General features: G+C 35.4%; 1 protein-coding gene and 1 pseudogene across 1 annotated transcript in view; both read right to left on the bottom strand.

The window, feature by feature from the left end:
* Window positions 1-12,616, bottom strand: part of LOC132173399 (calcineurin B-like protein 7) — a 13,496-nt gene extending 880 nt beyond the window's left edge. Inside the window, exons 1-3 of the mRNA XM_059584893.1 lie at window positions 12,547-12,616; window positions 12,359-12,445; window positions 12,059-12,114 (exon numbers count right to left, since the gene is read on the bottom strand). Of these exons, the coding sequence (XP_059440876.1) occupies window positions 12,059-12,114; window positions 12,359-12,445; window positions 12,547-12,616 (213 nt within the window). The remainder of the gene's footprint in view (window positions 1-12,058; window positions 12,115-12,358; window positions 12,446-12,546) is intronic.
* Window positions 1,996-6,856, bottom strand: LOC132173396 (probable sodium/metabolite cotransporter BASS5, chloroplastic; annotated as a pseudogene).
* Window positions 12,617-19,881: the final 7,265 nt, after the last annotated feature.

Here is a 19,881-nt window from a genome sequence, read left to right as displayed (position 1 = left end):
GAAAAGCTGGAAAATGAAGTTGTTTGCTCCTTTTGCGACGAACCACTATTGGGTCCCGCCTACAAATGCCCCGTCTCCAAATGCAACTTCGTCATTCACAAATCATGCACCCAACTATCTTTGAAGATATACCACCCTTTGCACCCAAAACATAACCTTTTTCTCCGAGACCCTGATGGAAATTGTTGTGATGCTTGTTGTAGATCTCACGAGAAATCTTTCTTTTACAGTTGTCGTTTTTGCGGATTCCAACTCGACATTGAATGTGCTAATCACCGATTGCCAATTAATCCTAATGACTGTCACCAACACGAATTCTTCCCCATTTGGAAGAAGATCCAGTTCAATTGTGAAGCTTGTGGAGAGGAAATCACAAACCTCACCTACAAAGTGTGCAACATCTGCAAACTCTTGGTTCACTATAGGTGCGCTAAAATTCCACGCACAGTCAAAATTAACCTACACAATCACTTTCTCAGTCTCATCTATTCTCCTCATGAAATTAAGAAGCGTGACGACATGTTCTTCTGCAGAATCTGTCATAACAAGGTAAATACAGAGTATGCAGCTTACTATTGTCATGAATGTAATTATATTTTACACACGGAATGCCTTAGACATTTTATAGATATGTATGGAGAGTCGCCTGCAACTAGTGGGTTGGTGCTTAATAAATCCGTTAGATATACAACTCATAGGATCAAGGCGCTCAATCATGCAAAGGACGAAGGGCCTCACCCTAAGGAGATCAACCATTTCAGTCATCAACAACATAAATTATTCCTCTACGATGATGAGGTCAAGGATGATAAGGTTTGTAACGGGTGTATGGAATTCATAACTTCAGCCCCGTTTTACAGCTGTGAGCATTGCAATTTCTTTCTTCATATTCAATGTACTAAACTTCCCACAACAATTGAGCAACACCGACTTGACAACTTTCACACACTCACCCTCCTCCCATGGGCACCTACCAAGAGTGGAGTGTTCTTTTGTTCTATTTGTTCTCGTCATCAGCGCGGCTTCACCTACAAATGTGACGAGTATTGGTGTGGCAAAACCTTTGACTCTCAATGCGGTTCAATTCCAAAAACCCTTCAACACGAAGGTCATCAGCACAACCTTTTCCTTCCTCCCCATTCTAATAGGACATGCAAAGCTTGTCCTAAGGATAACAAGAAGTATGTATTTGTATGCACCAATTGCGATTTCACCTTGGGATTCAGATGTGCAAATCTTCCACTGGTAGTGAGGCATAAATATGATACACATCTCCTCAAGCTCACCTACGTTACTAAAGAAGATTCTAGAGAATATTATTGCCTAATTTGTGAAGGAGAAAGAGACCCAAACCACTGGTTCTATTACTGTGAAAAATGTGACTTTCCCGCTCACCCCGAATGTATTATTGGGAACTATCCATGCATTACGATTGGAAGTACTTACAAAAGTGAATATCATGAGCATCCTCTCACTTTTGTTCAAAAGACTGGAGACTCTAGCTGCGATGCTTGTAGAGAACGTTTTGATGATGTGGCACTAGAATGTCCTCAATGTAACTTTAGTGTTCATCCTCCAAGACCTTACTTCCCTGATTGTATGTGGAAACGAAGTGAACGGGGATGGTAGAGTGTTGTATATGTGAGAACGGGTTTCATGTGGAGCATCTTGGCCTTTAATCTTTTGATGAAGTTGGGCTTTTGTTCTTTATTCTTTATTTTGCTATCTTGTCCTTGAACCTCATTGAACGCTCAGCTGGGCTGTCTGTATTGCTTTGTTATTTGGTTTGTTGTGTGTTTCTTTCTTGTGGGTCCTTGCTGATGGTCTCTTTCTTTGTATTTTGTTTCTTTTAATTCAATACTTGTTTATCCAAAAAACAAAAATTTACAGAATAATTTTGAGGGAGTGAATTATTTTATAGACCAGTCTCTAAATGTTTTGTCCATTATTAGAATTTCAAATAACTCTTACAATTTAACATGAAAATCAATTAGGTCATGTTAGATGTTCTGGTACCTGCATAATAATTAAATAGACATAGTTGTGTATACATAAGCAGTGGCAGAGGCTTTTTATATATGCCACAATCGATTCCTTCCAAGATCCTCTTAAATTTGCAACTTTTTATATCATCTTTGAAGGAAAAATTGAAACGAAAGGAAGCCATTCATTCTTTACAAGAGATGATGTAAGAATGACACCTAAAACGGCTACCTGAAGGTCCCATCTTCAAGTGGTCAATGACATCTTCTGCATTGCCCCATTCACCTCAGGATATAATGGATGGACAAAGTCACAGCATATCAAGACTTGTAGTGCTGTTTCAAATCAGACTTATTCTTTCCTCTTAGCCCAAACCATTACAAGAGTGAAGCCCATCAAAGACATTATTACAGTCTGCAAATCATATAGAAACATTATGGATATTACTCAAAATTATACAAGATCGACTATTGTGCAACCCCAGATGCAGCCTTATTCAAAAACAAAATGCGAGAGAAAATATTCCAGCACACGTATGGTAACATTCTAACAATTGGAGTAAGAAGGCATCATCTTCGGATAAATCACCACTTACCCCAAAAGTTTAATCTTATAGGAAGAGATAAATAAAATTATTTTATTAATACCTTAACACTCCCCCTTACGTTTGGGCTCAAACTCCTTTTTAATAGGTGGGACCCAACACATAAAATATTTAATTGAAACGGAGGATGAGTAATTGATAGAGTTAAAGGTTCGAACTCATGGACCTATGGATTAAATCACCACTTGTCCTAAGAGAGAGAGAGAACTTCGAATATAATTTGGCCAAATTCTGTAAATTATCTGCCCGATTTTCTTATCATTTGATATGTGATATGATTCTATATTGGCTGTAAACGTATATCCAGTAAATAAAAAAACAGCAAGCAACGGTTATTCTAGATAGGAAAACCAGAGTGAGAGTGAATCCATGACAATCAAACTATACAGGATGGAATTACTATATTGGGAGGAGTTGATAATCTTATTCATATCAGGGGAAAAAAAACCCTGCTTCTCGCAGTAAGAAAGAGATGATTTAACTGAATTTCGTTTTTTGGAGGAAAAAAATAGGAGAAATTTGATACAAAAGCGATGGCATGAACTTACTGAGATTGCTGGAGGCACACCCACAAGTGGATCTTGGAAGAACCTATTTGCAAGTGCAAGGGCAAGAAGACTACTTTGCATTCCTGCAAAATCAAAAACATTATAGGATAGTGTTCTTTTGCAGATGCAGATGCAGAGTATTACAATGCTGTTAATGGCTAAAAGGTGGGACCTGTCTCATAGGATAGTGTTCTTTGCAGAGCTTTCACATCTGTTGCCTTATGGAAGACTAGACCAGAAAAGAAATAACCAGCTACAAATGCAGAAAAATGAAATGCAATAACGAGCAACAAAATTGTCACTCCAAAAGGAGATAAAACAGAATCAATGTTAAGGGCAAGTGGTGCTCCAACACAGAGAGCTATTACTGATAGTGGAGGCAAAATTGGCCGAATAGCATCACAGATCAGGGGAAAGAACCTGTAGGCACAAACATAAGAGACAGGTAGGGACCACTAAAAGAGTTCAATATGTTATCAAGTTATATGGAGTTGTTATATCACCGATTCAATAGCAAGCCTGCAGCAATGGGCACAACTACTATCTGCGTAACGCTAGACATCATTCCATCAACAGGCAGTCTCTTTCCAATGAGCAAGTGATAACAATGGTGTGATGAATACTGCAGTAGCAGTAGACAATGATGTCATGATAATGCTTAGAGGGGCCATTAGTTGGTCTGTGAGAAAAGTAGCGTAGTTTGAGAGCTGGGCCCCACTAACACAAGATACCAACATAATCCCAGCACCTGTTACATAGATTAAGAAAATGTTAACCCAGTGTCGGCAGGTTTTTGAAGGTGAGATTGATAATAGCTATCAAAAAAGAAAGAACAATATATATATATATAGAGAGAGAGAGAATACTTACCTATGGAAGGTGGTAGACCAAATAGTGTAGCTGAGATTGTGCCAAAAAGATATCCAAGGAGAGGCTTCACAATGAATTGGCCAACATAACCAGCAAAAATAGCTGCTGGTCTCTTGAATGCTTCAAGGAAATCATTTTCTCTGGAATTGACCCCAACTGCGAACATTAAAAACGCCAATGCCGGTGCATAGTACCTAGAAATAGAAAAAAAAAATTTTAAAAAAAAAACATGAATTATGAGCATAAGCTTTGGATAAACATTGTAAATCTTTTCCTTTTCAGTTTTTGTTAGAAATCAACATTATGAACTAAGCCAAAATTAACTCCTATCCCTCACTGGTTTCACAAAAGTAACATAGCAAAAATAATGATGTATCTTTTTCATGTTCCATAGATAAAGACTGCGAAACTTATCCTACTTTAGAAAAGTAATTCAAGTAGATAAATTCTTATATATAATTTTTGATGCATTTGTCGATGACTCATAACCTTAGAGAAATTAACTCCTGCTTTCTCCACATTTTAGACGGTAAAGAAGATCAATATGCAAATGGCTCATCATTTTTCCTTGAGGTTGCTCTTTGATGCAACTTTTTACGTAATCAGGCACACATTGACCAACCAATTCATCTAAAGAGTGTTCAGTCACCTGGTGGTAAATCATGTAAAATAAGGTGGGTAGACAAGAGCCAACAGCGTACTACCAAGGACTACATGAGGCAAAAGGGAATTTGATTCCCTCAATATTTTCACTATAGAAGAGTCCTTTTGCTTAGGCACCTGAAACAAGACATGCAGCAGTGTGATCAATATGGCATGAAATAACTCTGCAAGTGAGTTGTCTATATCAGACTAAAGGGTAAAAAGTCATATATTCCCTTGTTTCACAAACCAAATATCCTTATGTTACATGTATGCGTCTATTTAATACATTCATAATTGACAAAATTGTAGCAATCCACTGTATGGAAAAACAGTCAACCAACCAATAGAGGTATAATCAGGATAGGATTGAGCATGTTCTAAGTTCACCTCATGCAGGTCCTCATTTGAATAACGAAACTTAAGGTTGCTAAAAAGAGGATGGCTAAAATTGAAAAGCATGATGGCTCTGATTCATTATTTGACTTGCTTCAACCATCTCTTGACCCAAAGAAGAAAACTATTAGTCTGGCCTTTGTCAACTTAGAAGGTGGAAAGGAGCAGCAGCACTTATATTTGTCTTGCCAAAGTCGACGTAACGTAGTTGAAGACTTGGTAACAATAATCAGAAGCGTCAACGTCTTCTAATCAAAAGATAAAACAATAAACTCCGCAAAGTGTTTGAGAGAAATTCTCTGATTTGATATGTGATATCTAGGTTATCTTCTCCTTCTTTTTGCTTTAAGGAAAATCAAAAGTCCCACCATTAGATAGGAACCAAAACTATCAAAAAACAATCTGCTACAATAATTGCAACATTGTTCGTGGTATTACAATATTCTGTGGTGCATTTGCGGTGCTACAACAGTCAGTGCCATTAAATAAAAATTCCTTGTGCTGCTTTCCTACAACATATTTGGCATTACCGTTCTTGTCCAACATTATATTCTCTCTAATCTGTCCTATATCAATTTGACTCATACCTGATTTATGTTCTTATCTTTCCCTGAAATCCAAATTGTAAAAACCCCAAACCGCATATCTATCAAATAGCTACCCAAGAATTCAATTTTACCATTGGATTACATTTTCTCCCTATATCCTTTGTACTAGCAGAACATGAAAAAGAAGGGATATTATGAGTTATCTCATCTATAAAATATTCACATTTCAGTCTTTTCACATTTTAAAAATATACAAAAGATAATGAGCATATGGATTAAATAGTAAAAGATACGTCATTCATATGAAATTTGGTGTGCATGTTGAGTGAACAGAATGTGTAACCCAAAATATTAATCTAATTGATAGTACACCTCTGGTCAATTAGACCCTTCAGAAACTTTTCATGAGATGAGTATTTTGACAAACCCTCATTGGAGTTACGGAGTACATGCTCCCTATAATATTTATGCTCCACAAATATCAAGATTATCAAACATATTCAAATTTTTTTTTGGTAGTTCAAAAATACACAAAGTACTTGAATTTATGCAATTGACATGAACTTTGGTGTGCATCTAACCGTGGAATTGTCAAGATATTAATTTGTTTAAAAGTTACTAAACAACATAAAATTAATGAAAAAAATTAAACCAGATATAAGTTGAATGTAACGTATACGCACACACACACACATAATGACATACACAATGTAAAGGTACATTTCACTATTTGAACACCAAGATCAAGGCTCCAATGCACAGCCTTTCTTTAAACACAAGTACACAACCCATATAACACTTTAAAAATTAAAATTGTACACACCTGAGCTGACCCGGATTCACCATTTGGGCCCGGAACCGGTTCCGGAGTACCGGAAAACTTATCAGGTACACAGCTGCTGACCAACAGCCTTGTACTCCAATCTGTCATTGAAACAATATGCACACTAAAACATCCAAATACATAAAACACAAAAATCAAAAATTAAGAAAACGAAAATAACATCAAACCCCACGTGGGAAATCCGAGCCAGAGCGAAATGGAAACCCCAGAGACCGCGAGAAAGACAGAGTTGGCGACGAGGGTGGTGAGCGATTTCGCGGCCAAATTGGGTGCTGGAGTTTTCGTGTACCAGAGAGATTTTGAGAGTGGAGCTCCGAGAACTGTGGACGGTGGATCTGTAGCTGCTTGTTGGTACTCAAATTCATTCTCAAGATCAAAATTTGGAAGAAAAAATAGAATTTTTTTTCTGGTTTTGGGAAGAGAAGTGTTTACCAGCCAGCTTGTCACAGTTAACAGTGGAATCGTATATATTTATGCGCGTTTATATATATATATATATATTTTAGTAAGAATTTATCGTTATATCTGTGATTCTGTAGCTCCAGACGACAAAGGTCAACTACACGCTCGTTTCAGAGCGTGTGCGAGATCGTCAACATGTGACATGTAGGTAATTATATTAACGATGTCACTGAAAATAATAATTATTATTATTACCATTGAAATTTGATTTTAATAGATTGTCGTTACCGCACACCAATTAGGTGCCGTGAGAACCGATTGATTCAATACACGCACCACATCTCTTCCTCTTACTATGTGCCTACCTGCAAAAATCTTTAGCAAAGTAGTATTCTCTACACACAATTAACAATACCTATGTATTTTCTCCATCACAAAATGAGTAACCACTCACCGTTGTTATTATTAATTTACATGGATGTTTTCCAGCCAAGCTTAGCGCAACATAACAAAAAAGTGTTAAGTTCTAAAAATTCATAAAAAGGCTTAACTCTTTTTATTGTAAGAATAATAACCCAACAATAAAAGATTATTTGACAAACAAATTAAATTAACATAAATTTGAGTTCAAATAATCGAAAATTCTTTCAATTAAAATATTTTCACTTTCAATACGTATACATGAGATTAAGCTCTTTTTTTGATAAACAAATCAATTATCAGATTTTTTTCATAACAAAATATTTTCACTCAAGAATTGATTTCATCGTTCTCGTATGCGAATTGTATACCACAAACTTTTATAGTATTTGACTTTTCACAAGTTTAAATACTGTTGTTATAGTCATAACCAAAATATTTGTGCAACCATCACGAATCGACCTTTAAGATTGTTGAAAATAATTTTGGATAGTGCACAAATTCCCATTTATATAAAATAATTACAATATGAAAATTAACAATAAAATAAATAAAATACAAGAGATAAAAAGTAGAGTATGAAAAGATCTCACAATGCTATAGAATCACGCAAGAGCGTTGTCCTTAAAGGTTGATTCGTGCCTCCCGAAGTGTATAACTCGGTGCAATCGGATTATTTGACACCCAACCTCCCAGAATTAGACTATAGCGTCTACCTTCGTTAATGACACACTTTCAATAATGAAGACTAGTAGAATTACCCTTTAATCTTCTTGATAAAAAACCGCAAAGAGAAAATAAAAATTGAATAGAATAGAATTCTATGCAATTGATCTACTAAAATAGGACAAAACTCTTTTATAAAAAAAAAAAATGAGTTTGCCTTTCTTTCTATCTTGTTGAAAACTCACTCTTCCATAGGATTGGGGATTTTTCTTTCTTTATATAATTAATGACTAAATGGTCATAATACCAAAAAAGGGTAAAACATTTGTTAATAATTAAATGATCAAACTACAATAAAACTTGTTAAAGACTAACGGTCAAAACGGTAAAAATCAACTAAAACTATTTTTTATTTAATAACTCATAATCAAGTAATAAATACAAATGGTCATAAAACTTATATCTCATAACCAAGTAATAAATACAAATGGTCATAAAAACTTATATCGCATAACCAAGTAATAAATACAAACGATCATAAAAGTTATATCTCATAATCAAGTAATAAATACAAACGGTTATAAAAAAAAAAATGGTTAAAGATGATTTTTATTTCTCATAAAAACTCGTGAAGATATTATCAAATTATAAAACATTTTCAAATGACTGAAAAATGAATGTTTGTAACAAATATTACAACACCGATGACTAAGAAAGCATTCATAATAGACTCCTCAAATAAAAGTTAAATTTGAGGAGAAAAATTTTCTTTATCAAATTTAGAGGGCCACTTTTAAAATGAGTCAAATATCAATTTTTTTTTATATATTTCTCTACTTTAATTAAATATTATTATTTTATTAGTTTTAAACCAATCGAAAGTGAGGAGAGTAAACAATAAGCTTAAAAGAATATATTACTTTAGCATTTACCCTCCTCTCTCCAATCGAAGGAGAGGATGGTAAATGCTTGACCTGACATTAAGTCTAAGACTAACAATTGGACTAACCCCATTTTCATGGAATGCGCCACATGTTATTCCCTCTCTGCCCTAGGGGTTTCAGACACTCACAATTTAAACATAAGATCCCATTCTAAAAAGGTCTTTTTCCTGAGTCACCGCGTGTTTTCAAGCCAAAAACTCATTGTTTTTATCTTTAAACATTAATTTAAAGTTATTTCTTAACCTTTTACAGAAAATACTTGTTCATTTTAAGGGGATTAGGATCCGCTTTTTCCTATCTTGTAAGATACCAACATATTATTTTCCTAAAATGATAAAATTTATTATTTCAATCATTTTTATTTAATGAAGAAATAAATCTATCAATAAATTTGTATATGTTGAAACTAGTAGCTCATATTAATATTAGTGGAAGGCCAGGTAGACAGGAGTAGAGTGAACGTCGCGATAGCGATGTTCACAAAGCGAAATGAAGTATTTTAGAAATTTTCTTAATATGTCCGTACAAGTAGAGTTTATGATTTTTCCTATATATATGTTATGATGTAATCCCGAATTATGAAGAGAAAAATACAGTCACCTTTTTGTGGATGTAGGCAAATTGTCGAACCACGTTAAATTTGTGTCTTAACTCTCTCTTTCTTAATTTTTTTCTTTTCGATTCTATATTGTTCATCAATTATTATGTACAGTAACAACAGTATATGACCTACGTGAGTCTATAAATCTAATAATTAAAATAATAATTTGTAACATATTTCTTATTTTCCAATCACAAGGGATACCCGTTGCTTTGTCACAATTCACAAACATCACCCACATGTCGGTTCATGAAGTCTCTCCATCAATGTCAAAAAAAACCAAAGAAACGTCACGTCAGGTGATCTGTCTGACTTAACGACTTGTTAACGTTAACGTTAACGAAGCCAATAAAGAGCGAGTCAACCGGCTCAACTCGGTAACTCAGTGTGAGAACAAAGAAAAAGAAAATGGAAAAGCAGCGAGCATTGACGGTGAAAGCCAAGATAAAGCCTCAATGGCGCAAAACCCCACTCCCGCAAGTCATCACAACTGTCTCTCACCAGCACCCATCTCAATATATTTATTACTATATTTTATTACAATATCTTAAATATTTAATTAAAATTTAAAATTTAAAATCTTAAAGTAATAATATATATTAAAAAATTTAGAGAATATTGATCCATTGAAGCCCAACCTAGCATTATCCTAGTGAGTTCTTCAAACTTTAGTTAAATTTGAGACAAAAATTTATTTTATTTTAGTTAGTTACTTTTTAAATAAATCAAGGGTTTACAAGAATTTTTTTTTTTTTTTTTTTTTTCCGAAAGGAAGAGACGGTGAACAATCTTTAAAATCAAAAAAGGGATGGGTTCCCGTCAATAAACCAAAAATAAAATACAATGGTACGAAAATACATATAAAATGTAGAAATAAGTCAAACAAATGACTTCGCCGGTCCTCTCCAGGGTCGCACAACGCAAATAAGATTGATGTAGATTAAGACAAACATATCTAAATTCTCACTTAAAAACAACAGCAACCACTGAAAAGAAACTCTTCAATATTTTCAAATTGGTTCGGGGATAACTTCAAGAGTGAAATCTAAATATCAGGAAAACAATAGTTAGTTCATGGATATATTTACATATACCAACAAAGTTCTTATACTTACATATACCAACAATCCAAACAAAACCCTCGACTCAAATCGATGAACATTAATAGTAAATCGAATCTACACCCAACATAGTTCATAAAAAAGTCAGTTCCAAACACATACATATCAACAAAAAAAACAAATCATTCCCATCAGCTAATAATAAAAATTAAAAAAAAAAAAAGATTGTTCATGTCATCTTCAAAGTCTGATCTGATCATTAAACTAGGAAATGCAGTTTTAATGTCCCTGCAATGAATGGTTATGGATGAATCAATTGAAACAAAGATTTCAAGGTCAAATCAGATGAATAGAAACCAAGAAACAAGATGAAAGGGACTTACTTCAGATATGGAATAGTCATATTCTTCAGTATGGATGGATTGCGAGACACAAACTCCTGCCACTCTTCCATATCAATTTTTCCATCTTGTTTTAAATCTGCTTCCCTAAATGTCTGTACAATTGCGGAGTGAAAGGTATACTCAATGAAAACATCATTGCATAGATTTTTACACATGCTGCCATCTTAAGCCATACCTTATCAATAATGGCTTCAATGATATCATCAGAAAGGATCATGTCCAAATCCTTCAGAAGCGCCAAAGCATTTCCTTGACCTTTCACGAGTGTGAACAGCATAGTATGTTAGTTTTCAATTTCTTTTCCCCTTGCCATGCATTATTTTGTAACTTAACCAAGCTCTAGGGGCCTTTTAGCTTAGTTTTTCTTATGAAAAATGTTAGACCTACAACTCTTCTACAATTTGTTGACACTTGTTAGCATGTGATTAAAAGCTGTTACAATATTATTTTAGTGGCTGACGTGGCTCCAATCACAAGAATTAAGGTCAAAATATTACTTATTACCTCTTCAAGTTTGATAAAGCCTGTTTGCAATATATCATGTACTTGAAAAGAAACTGCAACATCTGATATAAAGCTTTAGTACATTCTTTAGACACACACACACATAAGAACTCACAAAATAAAGAAATTCATACAAGCTATTTTTTCGGCTTTAGGTGCTTCTGGGTGAAAGACACTCAGAGATCGAACAAACTAACCAAATTCTATCACCCCATCATGTTTGGAGTCGAATAGTTGGAAAATTTGTTAAGTTCAGGCAAGCAAAAACATTCTTGTCTCAGCATTTTGACATGTAGTCATAAAACAAGCACGGAGTACTAAAGATGACAATGTTGTTTTAAAAAAACGACTGTTAACATGGACCAAAAACATGTAATTTTGTTGAACAAAAACATAAATGAGCCGCAGTTTAAGAACAAAAAAGCAAAAGGCAGAAATGGCATGAAGTTAATGAATAAAAAACAACTAAATAATGAGAAAACAAGACTAAGAAATCAAGAAAAATGATGATTTGTGGCCAAAATTTCTGTTATCAGATATCCTGTCATTCAACTCTTTTCAAAAATGTCACTCTGCCCCTACATTTCATCTTAAAATCAAAATTAAGGCCAGGCAGCTGACCCTGTCTGCAAAGAGACTTTGATTCTTGCTATTCCTGAATAATCCAAGCTGAAACTCTTCTTGCAATCTCGAAACTGAGATCAGAATGGATACTGCCCTTTGAAAGAAGCTTACTATATGTTTTAGAATAAGATTCAAATCAATCTGGGATTAAAATAGCCAATCTTAAAACAATTAATTTGAATGTAAAATATTATCTGAACAGGTCTGCCAACTTCATATCAAATTTTGTTGCATCTGTATATTACAAGTCTATATGTTCATGCATAGAAAGTGGTGCCTAGGAATAAAGGGTGAAGCTTTCTTTGCTTATGACCGCATCATTAACTATTGAACTGCTTAGTTTCATGAATAGATCATACAAAGTTTCAACCTCGGTCACATTAACTGCAAGAATGCAAGGCATACAGATTCATTTAACAAGTAAAACCCAGAAAGGAGATTCCAGCCTGAGAATAATAAGTAAATGAAAAGTGAATGAAGCTTACATCTCGTTTGAGAGGCGAGAACAGCCGGATCTTCGCCCTTAATTTGCTGCTTCATGCAAATGCATCCCATTGTAAAGCCCTTGATGTTAACAAAAAGGCTTTATTTTCTGCAATAATAAATATGGTATGTCATAACTTTGATCAAATACAAGAATCTGCACATTAACCATTCTTTGGAAAATAGGCCTCAGAGGAGGAACATATGTGAGAGTGCTGTACCTCTGTTGTGGTTTTGGTTTTATTCACCAAGTACCTAAAAAGTCTTATAAAGGTACCAAACCTTTTGAAACTGAAGTAGGAAATCTCTTTGAGTCTGCATGACTCTTTATTTTGATTGTTTTGGTGGGCACTGGAAAAAGGCTGGAAAAAGGCTGCACCAGTGATTGCTGTTCAATGCAAGTAGCATCATGGGGTACATGTGTCCACGTTGAGAGAAATGCGTGACTGCCTGGAATTTAATGATGCCAAACCCATCAGGACCAATGCCATTCTGCAGTAAAAAAAATCATCCATAACATCCCCTTTGCATAAAGCAAATAGGAACCTTAGCAGGTTCTCTGAACAAATCAAGGAATAATACGACTTTGAAGCATCATTTTTCATGCACGAAATTCTCGAATTGTTGGAGCCCTTAACTTGTAACTGAGGAAGGAAATGGCATAATCTTTTGCGATATTCCAAAAATTAGTCCAGACTAGAGCATTAATAACACTTTGACATCTATATTCTCTCCTGTTTAAAGAGAATCCACCTGATTGACAGATAGTTGGAAAAGAACATTAAAGCTGGAAACTTGATTTCTTGCATCTTCTCACTTGAAATCTTGCAACGGTAACTCACAATATTTCATCCTTTCATATCATTTTCATTCTCTGCAAACAGAAATTTTAATAGTGATTTTAAATGCCACGGAGTGTAAGAGTTTAATCAAATTATAAAGTTACTGGCTTGACCCATGATGACAACAAGAAAAAAAAAATGACGATAACAGGACAAAAATAATTGACAACCTTTAGCACGTAGCAACATAAAAATTTACATTTTATCGGTGGAAATATCCCAATTAAATACTCTAATCATCAAGAAATGAAGCTTACAAAGATGTCCTGTCTCACAACAACACAGCATGCTCCATGAGTGGGAATTTGAGTTCAACGAGCATTTGAATCTCTAATTGGAATTAATATAAATTCATGCAATAATCACCAATCTTCACTAATATGTTTCTTATATTATAAGACGATTGCATTTCAAAAAATTTAGATGCAAGCATTTGATTAACATTGAGGAAGATGATATACAGATTAATAGATAGATAATTGGGGGCCACCAATTGAAGATTTTCTTGAGAAAGAAGGGGCTAATCTGACAGTACAAATGGTTATAGTCCAACCCGAAAGGTAAACAAGTCTTGATGGACTTGAGGGGGCCTGACGTTGACTGAAGCCCAAGTGAACACTTGATAAATGATATCACCATTAACATTAGGATAGTATGTGACCACATATAATAAACTATATATATCTATATAGTTTGGAATGATAATTTGGGTATGTTTATGTTTGCAAACTTGAACCATAAACGTACCTTAACAATCACACATTATGGGCGTCATGTTAATAAGAAGTGGCCACACGGCCCACACTACACACGGAGTGAAGATCATGTTCTAACAAGTTGCATACGACACTCAATGGGTGGGAATGGGATTTTAAGAAACAAAATAAAACGGAAAGGGAAAGTTTCACATAATCCCTTGAATTTCTATTATTTTTGTAATGTTCTTCTCAAAGTTCAAAGACTCTTAATTTAGTGCATTAAACTTTTAATTTTTTGCAATGTCACCCTCCGATAGTGTTTGGTTTGGAGTTAATTAAATTAGACAAATTAAAAAGTGTGAAATAGATTCTATACGCCTAAAATTTTTATAAAATTTCAAATTTACCCATAATTATTTATTTATTTTTTCTAAAAGTGTCATACGACGGGCCATTCTTTTTCTTTTTCTTTTTTAATTTTAAAATGAGGGTATTTTGAAAACACCCTTGTTAGAATTAAAAAAATAAAAATAAAAATAAAATAAAATAAAATAACAGAGTTGTATGTAACATTGCAAAAAATTAGAATTTCGATAACACTAGTACTCCAACTCTTCTCAACCTTGCTTGCTTCTTGGGTTTGATTTACACATATCTTTATTCAGCCTTCCTATTTTTGTTTATGGTAAGTTTGGGTCATTGGAGGATGGATGCTAACTTTTTTAGGTCAAAATTACCCTATAAATTCTAAAACTATTGTCAAAATCAAAGATCTAAAATAATATTATTGGAACCATAGGGTAGTCTAGGAAGTGGGAAGGAACATAAGTATGGGGTCCGGGTTTTTCCATTGTCTCTGGACTTTTTAGTAATTTCATCAATAAATCTAAGGTAAAGTCTACTTAACCCCCCTCAAACTATCACCCCAATGACAATCTACTCCCCAAACTATCAATTACGACAATTTAACCCTTCAAATTATCAAAACAATGACAATATACCCCCTAATGCTAGCAAAATGACGAAATTACCCCTATAAAATTTTCAATAAGACAAAAATGCCCTTAAAAATTTGAAAAAAAAAATTAAATTTTAGTATTTTTGTTTTTATTTTAGTAAGGGTAATTTTGTCATTTTAAAAAAATTGGGGGTACATTGTCATTGTTTTGGTAGTTTGTGGGGTATATTGTCGTAATTGATAGTTTAGGGGGTAGATTGTCATTGAGGTGATAGTTTGAGGGGGTTAAGTGGATTTAATCCATAAATCTAATTTGTCTTATAAAACCTTTTGATTTATCACTAAATAATATTGGGCTTTCATGCCAAGTGAACCTTTGATTTCTCACTAAATAATATTGGGCCTTTTGCAGTCGTATTCGTTTAGTGCAAGCCAAGTCCTACTTTGCTCGACTCTTTGCTAGCTCTTTACTCTTTGCTCTTTGGTTTGATTTACATGCATCTTTATTTAGGCCTTCATTCACCTTTTGTGTATGGTAAGTTTGGCTCACATTAGGATGATCATTTTTCGGGTTAAAATTGCCCTCTAATTTTTTATGGAAGCCCATAACCCTTGAAGTGGTCCTCAACCCATGATAAATATATGAAACCCAAATGTGCATTTTACAATAAAAAAAAAAAAAGAAAAAAAGGGGTTTTATCATTAAATGTGCCTTGCTACACAGATGTGATATTCTAAATTATGAGTATTGGGATGGTATAAGCATACATTACGTCTTTACAATGACTAATTCTTTTGGACTGTGATTGTCTACAATCGATTATCCAAATTGTATATAATTTAGGTAGCCTCATTAGGAGGAAATTATGAAGCTCACCTATTTCAGGCAAGTGAACAACACATCTTGAATTGTCTAGAGTAAGTGGGCCTAGTAGAAGAGTATTCCTTATTATTGGGTTGTCTGAATTTTTGTGAAATTTTGGACAGTCTAAGAGAGGAGAGTTGCAGGACCCACTTATCCCGAGCAATTGTAATAGCTTAGGATGTGGGACTCAATTGCACCAGGCAGATAGGCCCCACAACTCCTCTATCTTAGGTTGTTTGAATTTCACCCCAACTAATCTATTTTCAAAGCCCACCGGATTAAAATATCTTACAATTAGGCATCCAAAATTGATTATGCAAAGTACATAATATGCAAAACACATTCATGACTAGAATTTCCAATCATTTAACCTCGTTTATTGGATTTCATCTCACATTTCGAGCATTTCTGATCAACATAAAAAGACCTCCTTTACATCTACAAATAAAATCGTACCTTATCTTAAGAAAAAGAAAACAATAAGAAATAACAATAGATGTTTATTTTCCATAAATATCATAAATTACTTAAGAAATAACAATTTTTTTTTTTTTTTTTTATCAAATGCCACACACACACACATATATATATATATATAGAATGCCAAAGTTATTCATCCAATATGTCACCCAACAAAATTCAAGACATTGAAAACAAACATAATTGGTCTCAAAATTCATACCTCACAAACATGTGCTAGTGTGCTCAAGATAGATTTAAATTGAAACAATAAGCATCTCATGTTGCCAAAGGTAAGTAACAAGACTCAAAATTCCTAAGTCATATGATCATGTGTTCACAACTTTAAGCTTACCAATGAATTTCAAACCAAAATCAAAGCTCAACCATATGCTTAAGAATGACATAACAATAATAATGGATTGTGTTTTGTTTTTCGATACCCCCAAACTTGAATCATATATTGTCCTCAATGTATGCATAGAACTAAAGAATAAGATCAAGAGTATAAGAATACCTGAATGAGCAGATGGGGGCATATCACACCCCCAAACTTGTATGCAAAAACACATGTCCCTAAAAAAAAAGTGTTACTCCAACCAAATACCAATCAAGTGCATACATTGTTGTAAAAATATAATCAAATAATGAAACAACAATGGATAAAATAAACCTGGATGGAGATCATGTACCCTGGTGAAGTAAGGAGTTGAGCACATAAGGCCTGCACTCAATCCTATGAGGTATTTCTCAATTGAAGTACGAGTTCCAAAGGATCTTACCTCGATCCTTTAGAAGTCCAAGCAAGCTCTTTCATCCCTTCTTCTTTATGATCATGTAGCACTCCATAAGGAAGATAGATGATTTCTCTTAACATCCCGAAACTGCTTCCCCCAGCTAATAGGTCTTGATGCTCCCCATGACGATGTTCAGGGTGTTTATCCCGAACTGGTTTCATGATCAATCTCTTGTCTTTATGAGAGTTCTCAAAAACTGGGGTAGCCAAGGAATTTGCCAAAAAAATTTCCACCCCAATGAAATCCACTTCAGCAACCTCTGGATGAAATATGTCTCATGTGGGGTTGTCATCAAGTGGTGGAGTACTTGAAGTGAGAGGCATAGGCTTCGATGGGTTTCTCCATGATGGTGCTCTAGATAGAGGATCAGGAGGTGGGTCTTCAACAGTTTCTCCAATGTCATCCAAAAAGAAACATGCATTTTGATCAGGCGCATTCTAGAAGGCATTGAAGATGTTCAATCTGATTTTCATATTCCCAAAAGAGATCTTCATTACTCCAGTTTGGCAATTGATGCATGCATTAGTTGTAGCGAGGAAAGGACGCCCAAGGATGATAGGAATCTGCTTCTCTAGATTTAAGACCGGTTCTGTGTCTAGAACTATAAAGTCAACTAGATAGTAGAACTTGTCCACCTTGATAATGACATCTTCTACAATCCCACGGGGTTTCTTGATCGAGCAGTCAGCCAATTGCAAGACAGTACTCGTCTGTTTCAATTCCCCTAAGCCCATTTTCTGATATACCGAGTATGGAAGCAAATTAACACCAGCTCCTAAGTCAAGTAGAGCTCTCTCAATCTCAGTGTTTCCGATGACGCACGAAATTGTAGGCGCTCCAGGGTCTTTGAACTTTGGAGGAGTGTTATGCTGAATTAGAGAGCTTACTTGCTTGGTGAGAATGACCTTCTTGGGAATGTGCTTCCGATTCTTCCTCTTTTTGAGTGCATAAGATCTTGAGAAATTTTGCATAGGCTGAAATTTGCTTGATGGCATCAAGGAGTGGGATGTTTATTTGAATTTGCTTGAAGGTTTCCGCCATGTCTTGTATCTTCTCTCTGTGTTTCCCGAAGTGGGAGGGTGCCTTGAGCCACTCTAAAAATGGGACCTTAGGCTCATATAGTACCTCAGGAGTGAGAGCAGATGATGAAGATGCCTCGATGCTTACTTGTTTACCTTTGTCCTGATGCAGATTCTGTGGAGCCTCAATTTGTTCATCCTTCTTTTCTTTCACATGATTGTCAACCAGTCTTCCGCTTCGCAATGTGGTGATGACTTGAACTTGCTCTAGATAAGATGTGCTTCCTTCTACCATGTAGTGCCCCTTAGGATTTACCACTGGCTGACTTGGAAGCTTTCCTTCGTCTCTTCTGGTGAGGGTGTTGGTAAGTTGTCCGACTTGAGCTTCTAGCTTGACAATAGATTGGGAATGTGAGCTCACTATCTCCTGTTGAGATTTCATCGTCTGCTTTATCTCGCCCACCTGGCTGATCAGCTCATTCATCATTTTTAGCATCTGATCCTCAAAATTAGAATTTGAGTGAGGTGGTGCGGCCTGGTAATTGCTGCTATGGAGGCCGGTAAGTGGAATGAGGTTGGTAGGGCTGCCTGTTGGATTGAGCTTGATTGTGTGGCCCTGGGGCTGAGTTACCCGAATTTGGGTTTTTCCATGAGAAATTGATATGATTTCTCCATCCAGGGTTGTAGGTATTGGAATACGGATCATTACCCAGTCTGGAGAAAGCTGCATTAACCTGCTCATTAGCAACATCAATATAATTTCCAGCAAGAGGACAGTTATTTACATGATGCATAGGACTAGAACAAAATGAGCAAGATTCATGTGGTGTGTGCATGTGGGCAGTATTAGGAGCAAAACCAGCAGTCATCAAAACTTGATCTAGCTTCTGGGTGATAGCCTCAACCACTTGGGTGGCCATGTTTGGGGAATGGCCTGCTTCATACAAACTCTCTGTCTTGAGTGCTTTAGATGCTGGTGCCCTTCGTCTGGTGGAAACCTGCTGAAGAGAATTATTACTCAAATTTTCAAATATAGACCATGCTTCATCTTCGCTTTTTAACATGAATGTTCCCCCACAAGATGCATCTACCATTTTTCTATTAGACTTGGTCAAGCCATCATAGAAACACTGCACTAGCTGCCATTTCGGAACAGCGTGGTGTGGGCATGATCTAAGTAAGTCCTGCAGCCTATCCCAAGTCTCATGGAAATCTTCTCCCCCATATTGGGAGAAGCTAGTGATAGCTCTCCTAGTGTCATTGGTCATTCGTATGGGAAAATATTTCTTAAGAAATTTTTGCTGCAATTGAGCCCAAGAAGTGATAGAGTTGGGTGTTAAGGACTGGAACCAATGTTTGGCTTTTTCCTTGAGGGAGAAAGGAAAAAGACGCATCCTTAGGGCATCCTTAGTAAATCCCGTCATTTTAATGGTAGAACAAATTGCTTCGAAATCACAGAGAAAGTCATAAGGGTTTTCAATGCTAAGCCCTAGGAAAGAAGGTAAACTTTGTATAGTGCTGAGCTTAATTTCATAATGGGCTGCCATAACCTCCGGCAGCCGGAGACATGTGGGAGTAGTGTAAGTGGTAGGGAGATAAAGATCTTGCAAAGCCACGTGGTTAGCTTCTCCCATGGTCTCAGTGAGATGCTCTTCTAGCAAATTAGAAGTCCTTTAGGATTTAATTTGTCTAAGAGTGT

The sequence above is a fragment of the Corylus avellana genome, chromosome ca3 (genome assembly GCF_901000735.1).
Source record: "Corylus avellana chromosome ca3, CavTom2PMs-1.0".
Classification (NCBI taxonomy): Eukaryota; Viridiplantae; Streptophyta; class Magnoliopsida; order Fagales; family Betulaceae; genus Corylus; species Corylus avellana.
Note: the sequence above shows the minus strand (reverse complement) of the source record. Positions and strands in the feature narration are given on the sequence as shown.